Consider the following 10,446-nt stretch of genomic DNA (forward strand, 5'->3'; position numbering starts at 1 on the left):
TCCTACCAGGTTAAACAGCGCCGCGATAATGATGACCGCAGTGGTAATGGTCGCCAGAGGGAGGCGCAGACACGGCCGCTTCACCACCGCCTCCGATACAGCTGGCAGCCACCGACACCCTGACAGCTTGTGTGGAAACAAGCGCTGCAGAGGATAAGGAGAAGTGAGAAGAAAAGATGAGAGGAAAAGGTGGATTCAGACATGTGAAAGGAGCATGTGACTCCTTGCCCAGTCAGCCGTCTCCAGACATCATGTGTCAGTGACTTGCAGATGATTTGATCCAGAAGAAGAATTTGTTTTTGGGGAGAAAACTGCGATGAACTGACCGTCAGATTTCATTTGCCATGTCAAAAAGGAAGCTGCAAAAATTCAAACATTACTTTGAAGGGCATGTTTAGGTTTTAATAGTTCAACTTAAGCTAATTATTAAAAAAAAAAAAAAAAAATCTCTTTGCATTTTGAAAAACCAACACCAATTTATCACACATTTGACAATACGTCTGTGAGATTAGAGTAATTTCCTCAGAGAACAGATGCAAATGNATATATATGTATAGAACTTCTATTTCACAATCTTTACTTTCTTTAAACTTGCCTGTTTTATAGTTGGTGCTTTGTCTGTGAACTATAACAGGAAGTGGGGATTTTTATAGTTAGCCAACACTTCTGCAGTATAAAAGACAAAAAAAAACTAATAACTTCATGTTTTGATCATTTCTATTCAGTTTACATCAAACTATAGTAATGCAATTTTATGAATAGGTAATAAAACACTCAAATTTGATTGAAGATGAACAATTTAACTTTTATCTAAATATTTCAACTCTGGAGTTCAAAGAAATGACTTTATGAATTTAAATTCTGAGTTCTGATCGATAACATTAGTCACATATTTAGAGAAACTGAACAAACAAACAGGCAATGTGCTTATTCACATTGTAAGCTATAATGTTTTTTTTGCAAATATTGGTGACAACATTTTGCTAAGTTTATTTTTTTTTTACTCTTTACCCACATTGCCAACATGTTCGGTGTCACTTGCTAACTTTCTATATACAGTACTAAAGAAAGTTGGAGACAGAATGCAAACAATCTGTCATTGTAGATAAAATATTATCTCCAGGCTGAAATTGTTCAAGATTACTAATGTTAATTAACTATGGATTAACTGAGGATTATTTAAAAGCATTTAGTAATTTCTGAATTTGTTAAATAATTCATTTAAGAGCTAATTCGACACATTTAAACAGACCTTCATCTTTCAGCTCTTTGTGTCACAAAAATCAGTAATGAACTAATAAAAGCTTGATCTGGTTAGTCTAACAGGTTTATTGAGGATATTTTTAAGGACATTAGCGAAAGCGGTTAAATATGTCCAAATGCACTCGACATCCTTAAACTTTAATATTCCCTTTTCAGTATTGAGCAAGGCTTGTGATTTTAAATTTCATCTGCACTTCACTTCTGGAAGATAATTGCTAGAAAGCAAAATGGGGGGAGAATGCTGCCGCAGATGCATTCCCATTAAAATTATTTTTTTATCAAGTCTTCACTATTTCTGTATAAGATTCTCTTGTATGACATTAGCACAAAAGCAGAGCAGGAATCTGGAAAAGATTTCACATTAAATTTTCCTTTTAATTCAAAAGGATATTGAGTGGTCAAGAGCAAAACACTTCAGTCATGCACATGTACTGCAGAAATGGGCCAGGTCACAATGAAACAAAACACCAGAATTACATCTCATTACATTATCCATCTAGGCAGGGGTGTCCAAAGTCGGTCCTCGAGGGCCGGCRTCTTGCACGTTTTAGTTCTCTCCCTGGTGGTAGCAACAACCTTTACAGCTTGTCAATAGTCCTCTTAGGGCTTCTAACGAGCCATCATTTGATCCAGGTGTGTAAAACCAGAGAGAGAACTAAAACATGCAGGATGCCGGCCCTCGAGGACCGACTTTGGACACCCCTGATCTAGGTGGTAGCAAGCAATGCACAGATCTTTTCCATTTTCTTCAAACCCACATTCTAACATGGCCTGAAAATGTGTACATTAAACAGTTAATCATACTGACCTGCAGATGACCCACATAACAGATGGCCAAAATCACCACCAGAATAGAAACCAACACTCCAAAGTATGTCCACCCCTGCTTCCTTTKGATAGAGACAAAATCAGTTAGAATTTTTTTTTTCATTCAAAGAGGTTTAATTTTATGGTTTTCTTTGAAACAATAGCAACTGACTAAATCGCTGAAAAGCACAAGACAACAAAAGTCTTGTGTTGTTCTTTCAGAGTTTAGCACAATGAGGGTAGAACAGACTTTTAGTGAAAATGGAAATACGGTTTTACTTACTCCTTTGTGACAAGCATTTGAATTACAAAGATACAGAGGAAGATGAAGGTTGCACATCCCACATAGTGCTTGAACATCGGCAAATCCAAGAATCGGTACTAAGGAGAGGAAAAGAGGAAAATGCTGCTCTGTTTTTCAGGTTTACATACACATTTGAATGAGGCTTTGGGGTTTTTAACRATGCATTTGGATTCTTTTCCTCAGAGGAATGATTATGCAACCTCAGTTWAATGTTTATCCACTCCAAAACAAGTTTTGCKGTATGTTAGAAAACAGAATTATCTCCACATTTTAACTCTCCACCTGTTGACTCAAGGTGAAGTTAATACATTTGGAWGTAGTCCTCCRTCTTCTTCATTCTACCCACTTTGAGCAAAGAACCAGACCAAAAACATGATGCTGCCACCACTGTGCTYGATACCTGGAGTAGTGTGTTTAGATCTGAAACAGTCAAACAGTTCGCTCTTTGTTCTGACTGGTAAAAAAAAAAAAAAAAAATTCCCCTGAAGTTTTTTTTGGCTTGCGCCTGTGGGCAGATGCAAATTTTACTCTGTGTCATAGTTAAACATCCTTCTCTAGGACAACAGCATTAGTGTTTCTATGTCTTCCAGGTTAGGTTGTGCTGGGTTTTCACCAACTCCATTAATTATTCACCTTTATCAAAAGAGGAACCGTTTTGGTCAGACAGTTGAGGTCGGATACAGATGGGTGTTTCAAATGTGAAATCATGAGACAGAGATTAAGCAGATTACCTCCAGATTGCCTCCAAATTAATCAACTCCTGCAATCACCAGATTAAATTTAATAGAAGGCGAAAAGGTACATYTAAGTCCTCTTATTTTTGCCTCTTTGTGGATGAGAGAAAATCCAAAATAAATCCCATTTATTTTGTTTTTTATTTGTCCAAAATAAAATAAAACCACTATTTATGCTGTTGTATTAATGCAAAAAATAATTAATGATTTTAATAACCAAAGTCAAACCCACCTGCTTTTCTAATTCTTTTTTTGGAAACCACAAGGCTACCCTTCTGCTCTCTTCAGACTTCGACCACTGCCTGCGAGAAGAGAAGAAAAGAGATCTGATTATTCTTTTGCATTCTAACACGCTTAATTAAACCCCAGAAAAATAAAGGCTGTAGGAACTTGAACAAGTTGATCCAAAAGAGTCTCTTTTAACGGAGACGACCCTGACCAAAAATGACCTTCTGCAGCAGTCAGCGTTAAAGGAGCCTCTGACTGAAGACGCTCTGTTTTTGAATTGTGTTCTTCCTTTGATAAAGCATCTGAAGAACCGACGCTTCCTCAAGAAGTACAGTCCGCTTTTTCTCAKTTTTTATGCAGCTTCGCTCACGTTGAGCCTGTTGTCTTGCCGAATACTGAGGTTTTTATAGTCCTCCAYTTATTCTCCCATGATGGACATATTGCAGGTTCTCCTGAAATCTACAATCATCTCTTATTTTGTTCACGCTCAAGATGAGGTGATTGTTCCCACACCATGCCATAAACAAAGTACTTGACAAATAGCAGCAATTTTGAAAGAAAGCCACATAATTGCAGATTGTTGCACTTGTAATAGCATGTAGTTGGTAAATCGGCAAATTGTTAGTGACCTGACAAAGTGGAAAGTCAACTTTGCATCTTAATTTCTGTTCATCATGCAAGAAAACATTTCAGTAAGAGAAAAATCTGCCTTACACCCTAGAAAGATTTCTGTCTTTTAAACAACAAAAAAGTGGCTCGGATTTCCTATCTGCTAAAAGCTAATTAAGCAAAACTTCATAGTTTTTCATCTGCTGCAGACGARGCTGTGCTCATGGTGACTGGGCCAGGCAGAGCAGTTTTCTCACATTTTATTTCAAACCTGTATTTGCATAAAAAATAAAAATTCTCCAAATGTGAAATCATGTCTTCAGCTGAGCTGAACATAGTGAGCCTTCTCTGCAATTTCCATCTTTTTAATTGTGGGCTGTTTTCCACCTTCTGGAGATTTATATTCACATCACATCAGAAGGCAATTTTCATTGTCACAAAAAGTGATTCATACCTAAAGGATCAGCCAAAGATATACTGCAAAGAACGCCAAGAAAACATCACGTCATCAGGTTGTGTTACTTAATGATCAGCCAACAAAAACGGCATGCATCATTTCTGAGRAGTGGATCAAAAGCCTGCTGTCCTTTCATGGCAGCAGCACCATGTATATGTGTTTTATCTGCAGCGTTTGAACACACGTCCTACATGTAATCTACAAGATCAGCACAGCAAATCACCAAACACAATAATTGGAATGTGGAGGTCAATCATGTTTAGTGTTTTTCTTATCACTACATGGGTGGATTATTTTTCAGAGCTCTTGATAAATCTTTCTAAATAACACAGCCATCTGTAGATTCTTGCTCCATCTTTCTACTATSTGCAGCTCTGAGCATTTTCTGGTTATTTCATTGCATAACAGGGTTATGCTGTTTTTGCAAGTTTAGTCAGTGACATTTTTCAGATTATCTAATTTTGACATCATAAAAATACAACCTGAGTAAATACAAAATAAATGATTATTTCAGTTATGGAGAAAACAAAGTAGCCAAAACAAAATAAGCTCTTTGTAAAAAAAAAAAAAAAGAAAGAAAAAAAAACAGTAATTGCCTTGGAAACGTAACTGGTTGGCTTGGCACCACCGACTACCATGAAGCGTTGGCAATAACTAGCAAAGACTGATTKAGATCACTGCTGGTGAAATTTGGCCTACTCATCTCGAGTCTTCAAACAGGTTTTCTGACTTGAATTGCTACCTCTGACCTTAAATGAGATAGGTGATGACTGTAGTGCTTATATCTGTAGTATTTATACTATAGATCTGGCAGTATAACTACTAAAATTCATGATGTTACAAAGTGTCGTTTATTACTATTGCACATAGTGCCAGGCTGGTTAGGATGCCTCTTTCCTTAATAAAAGAAATCATAATTTGAGAAATGCKTTTTGCATTTACTAATAAAATGTATTTCATAATCTGAAATATTTAAATATGACAAAAGAGTAAAAACTGAGAAAATCTATAAGGGGGGAAGATKCTTTATCATAAACATACATATAGTAGAAGGCTATAAACAATTTACATATAAAATGTGCATCCTTCATGTAAATACAGAATACACTAAACAAATGTTTTCTAAGGTGCMCATGTATATTTTTCTCCCTCAGGTAAAAATGTGGCCACTATGTGACTGCAAAAATAAAATAGCAAATCTTTAACCTATATTTATCTCTGAATCAACTCCAGACTCAACACAGTACATTAATAAAGAACCTGATGCACCATAATCAAATTCATGCAGATTCAGAGCAGCTGCTGCTTCACTGCAGGCAAAAGCTTTGTATTGTACATCCAATGGGACGCCAGTCAGTTCAGTCTATGTGACTTTTGCAAATATATAATCTCCTAGACTTTAAGGTTTTTTTTGTTGTTTGTTTGTTTGTTTGTTTATTCAATTACAATTTATAACACCAGGATATTCAAATCTACACATTAACACTGCCAGGCATAAACCTATCGTATGCTAGCATTTCTTAATTAAACCTAAACCAGAACTGCTTAATGAGATACTTTTCATGAAGCGATGCATACATTTACATACATAAATAAATAAACTKTAGAATGAGCGGCCTACTTGCTGCTGAGTTCATCTATTGCAGTGGTCATCTCGTTGTGCAGCTGCTCATCAAACTTAGTCCTCTGGGATTTGATCCTGCACCAGAGAGCACAAGACATAATTAGGAAGCAGCAACCGGACACACTTTGAGACACGCAGCCACATCCGAACAAAATCAAGGAACACTAAATCTGCATTTAGGTTCATTTTGAACACAGTTTGGTTACTAGGTAAGAACATTAGTGAGAAAAGAGAAATMTAGTTTGTATCKATGAGAGAGTTTATGGGGGCAGTTCGGGATGCATGACACGGCGTGTTAATCTATCCCAAAGGAACTCGGTGTGTTTCTGCCATATTCCCCAACTAGATCAGGAAGGAAACACTCAGAGAGATCTGCAGACCTTGATACAAAACAAGCCCAGATAGGTGGTCAGTGTTAATAGCAGCATGTCAGTCCACTACTCTGAGWCTACAGCACTTATGGTTATGTGGTGCCCTGCTAAAAAGAGTTAGACGTTAGTGAGATGAAGAAAATAACATTTTACTACTCAATTGGTTAGTGTAGGGAGAGCAAAAATATTTAGAAAACAGTAGTTCTCATCCTGAGGATCAAAACACCACAGCTTTTATAGGTGGTGAGGAGCAGTACCAGAGTAAGGTTAAGTACTTAAACAATTAAAGGGAAAGCTTTAGAAGCTAAAAAAAAAAGTTAATGAAAAAACTAACATCTAAGGGATTTTTTTTTGTCAGCAAAAAAGGAAAGCCCGCATTGTTGTAGGCTGTGGAAAAAGCCTGGAGGCTGAGAACTACTGCACTGATTGGGTTGAGGAGCCTGTGGGTCATAAAAGCCCCACTCACTTATGGTTGCTGAGTTGAGGGGTGGACAAGGAGAATGGCTCTTCAAGCGACTCATCAAAGCTGGTGGGATCCAACAGTAAGACAAAAATACAAATGTATTACAAGAGCGCAGCTAACACACAACGAGCAGGTCTAACCAGGAAAATCTAAACAAGAAAAATTAATGGCTTTCAATCTGTTCCAGGTAAGAAAAAGGGATTCTTACCTCATGTACCTTTTTTGTGTTTTGTTTTAATTTTCACACATTGCAATTAAAAACTGAACTGTAAACTAGCTCATGCTCTGTAAAAGTCAACAATTRCCAGGAGAAAGCAAAATTATTCCTAAATGGACTTAGATTTGAACTGTGATTGACCCRATCTTTTGTTGCTCKKACTACACCGTTTATATCTTTGACCTTCTGGAAGGTCAACCCACATCTCAAATGTTACTCATGTTCTTAACAGGTTTTCTTCCAGTATATGCCTGTATTTAGCTTCATCACCTMTGCTCAAAGAAAGCATCCCACAGCATGATTCTACCACCACCTTGTTTCATGGTTGGGGTGGTATCTATAGAGTAACGTGCATTGTTAGGTCTTCTCCCAYGCAAACATTAATTAAAAAAAATCTCCAGAGGTTTTTAAAGCTGTATGTCAAGGTCTTTTTTCCCCATTTAATGATAATTTGACCCTCTAGGGCTGAAAGTTCAATGCTCTAYCATTAGTTCATTATTGCCCTTATGTGTTTAAATAATTAGCAGCTAAATTTCTCATAAGTCGGGGCTTAATCTTGCAGCTATGTTGGCCACTCCAAACATTTGATATAATGAGGTGAATGACTCTTCGTTGGTCCAGACAGAGCGCCTGAACAACAGGTAACTTCATCATTGGGCCAATGCGACAACATATTTGTAGAATATACACAATATACCCATGCAAACCTTCAAGRATTTCATTGTGGCAATATTGTTCGTATAGTTATGTTGAGTGTATCCACTTCAGTTGTTCCTTACAACAATCGGCAAATTTATAGCTGTAGTTACATTCGTTGTGCTCAGTGTGGACAGTCCTCAAGACCTTAAGTAGTTGGCCATGAAGTTTACATAAGTAAATAAAAGATGGAAGATTTGAGAAGAGATGTGAATGTGTGTGCAAAATTAAGTAGCAACCCTACATTTTCCAGCCTGCTAATTATAAATACATGTGCTTCTCTGTGGTAACATTTGTCTATAACGCACRGATAAATGCAAACCTTAAAATTTTGAAGTGTACTCCTAATGAAACTGCACAAAACAGCCTGATATGCCAGAAGATTTAAGCATCATAGATTACCTGATAGAGCAATGCAAATATGAAAGTAAAGCAGMAACACAGAAGAATGCMRGGCAGTCATCTATTGTGTCAAAACAACGGACARCGCATTAACCCACATCAACCTTCAACCCAGCTTCATCTCTTTCARCAGTAACATTATTTATACTTGATGCTTGTTTTGTAACTACAGAGAACAAATRCATTCCCTTTTAATGTTCTATTTTATTTTCTATGATAGACTGAMTAAAAAATGKGGCATAATTGTGTAYTGGACAGAAAATAATAAATAACTTTCAAATTATTTATGAAAAAAATGAATTTGCAGATTTTATCTCATTTCATYTCTCTTGAGTCAACACTTTATACTGAGCTGCAATTACAGCTASRGGTTTTTTGGGGGGGCGGTGGGGTTCACCTTTGTTGCCTTGCAAAGAATAAAAATGTTTTCACACATATGAATTTTTAGAAAACCTTAAACCACAGAGYAGCACCACAGCACAAACACRATATTAYCATAAATGACTATCACACATGCAAGAAAAGTGGCTACAAAGTGAAAACACCACTAATACGGCTCCAAYGTCATTTTGCACCTGATCGTTCCCCTCAAAAAAATTATTTTTCTCAACAGCGCTGGACAGGATACATGTCGCATTAAGGGTGTAAGAAGCTTAAAGATTATTGATCGAGGTCTCAAAAACCTGCACTTTTGAGAGTCGCTCTTTATATTACAATTTCAAAGAACATSGTGACGACTAGAATACAGATACTTGTGGCACTTTGTGCAGAAATGCGTAATATAGTTACTGAAATATAAAAACACACCAAAAWGACAGGAATGACGAGAATGTTGCTGGTAAGTACGATTCTGATCTGCAGCATCCGCATCAAGTACAACTAAAAACCAGGTTGTCATTCTGTTCAGAGGGAATCTGTGGGGGAAGCTCGATTCATCCATAATTTCTCTTTTCATTGCATTACACATAAATTACTCGGCGAAATACTTTAAGCATCTGAACTTTTCCTTACCTGTCAGCTTTCTTGGAGTCRGCGAGTGAGGTTCGTAAAGGGATGTCCTGAAGAAGATGGGAACAGAATTAAAATAATAACAAAATTCAAGGATATCAATATTCTGCTTTATGGAACAATTCAACTTCATGAATAAACAGGAATAAATAGAAAAATATCAGCTTAACATAAATGACTATGTGATTACAATTTTTCTGAATATTTAGGTAAAAATATAATTTTTTTTACCTTATGTTTTTCCTAATAATGCAAAAAATATTCAAAAATAAATCTAGTGTGCTAACCTTGAACCGTCCTTTTGTGGAAACAATGCTTTCAGATATAAAGCCCTCCCGGCTCTGCAGGTGGGCAAATGGTTTGACGGCCCCCCAGGTTTCAAGGTAGCGGGTCATACGGACCGACGCCCTCATCTTCAGTCCATCATTCACCCTGGGTTTAGCAGTAATCCGGGTGCTCTGCGATGGATCCTTCGACTTCACACACAAACAGGCAGAGAAGTTATTTAGCATTTAATGTATGCATCATATGTAACTTCGAAATTCCAGGGATTTAATAATTTCTCAGGAAGATTCTCTTTTTRCTTCTACAGGAATTACTGATGCAACTTATCGCCAAAGCGTTCAGCTAAAGAAAACAATAATACTACTGTTTCCAGTGGTTCAAACAGTATAATTTTCACCTTTTATTCTAAAAATCATTTTTCACCTTTTGTTCTAAGCAAGCTAATATAATAGGCTTTGCTGCACAGTAAACACTAGTCACATCTTCTTCAAAGGAAAACAAATTAAAATCAACCCCCTGAACGTTTGAAACAACAGAACAAATGGAACTTAAATGCTTMTTTGACAAGTTTTTTCCACATTCTGTCACATTACAACAACAAATGTATTTTCATTGCAATTTTAATATTAATGAACAAACATAAAGACCAAAGAATACAGCAGACAGGTCAGGAAGAATGCTTTGAGGAGGTCCAGCCTATATCCACAACGAAAAGCTATTTTCAGAGGCTAATCTGACTTATCTCAAGCTGTTTTGTAAAGAAAGGCGGTTTCCAAATMTGGAAGAGGCTTACCCCGAAAACACTTGTAGTTGGGATTGCAATAAAACGGGACTCTACAACGGTTAACTCAGGTGCATAAATACAAATTCATGAAATTTCTTTTTTTTTTTTCCCCAGATTTTCCTTTTCAAAAGTGTGGAAACCCATCCATCCATCCATCCATTTTCTTACACCCTTGTCCCTTTGTGGGGTCAGGA

At 36.8% G+C, this 10,446-nt stretch overlaps 1 protein-coding gene across 4 annotated transcripts in view; it reads right to left on the reverse strand.

Moving 5' to 3' along the window:
• The window catches only part of adcy7 (adenylate cyclase 7), a 43,445-nt gene that overhangs the window by 7,262 nt on the left and 25,737 nt on the right, over positions 1–10,446 (reverse strand). For 3 of the 4 annotated variants that reach the window (XM_008405549.1, XM_008405547.1, XM_008405548.2), the window contains exons 12-19: positions 9,471–9,659; positions 9,187–9,233; positions 6,864–6,923; positions 6,024–6,101; positions 3,341–3,410; positions 2,354–2,451; positions 2,072–2,153; positions 7–144 (exon numbers count right to left, since the gene is read on the reverse strand). In XM_008405549.1, the coding sequence (XP_008403771.1) occupies positions 7–144; positions 2,072–2,153; positions 2,354–2,451; positions 3,341–3,410; positions 6,024–6,101; positions 6,864–6,923; positions 9,187–9,233; positions 9,471–9,659 (762 nt within the window). The remainder of the gene's footprint in view (positions 1–6; positions 145–2,071; positions 2,154–2,353; positions 2,452–3,340; positions 3,411–6,023; positions 6,102–6,863; positions 6,924–9,186; positions 9,234–9,470; positions 9,660–10,446) is intronic. The other variant, XM_008405550.1, reaches the window with a different exon arrangement.

This window comes from Poecilia reticulata, linkage group LG3 (genome assembly GCF_000633615.1).
Source record: "Poecilia reticulata strain Guanapo linkage group LG3, Guppy_female_1.0+MT, whole genome shotgun sequence".
NCBI lineage: Eukaryota > Metazoa > Chordata > Actinopteri > Cyprinodontiformes > Poeciliidae > Poecilia > Poecilia reticulata.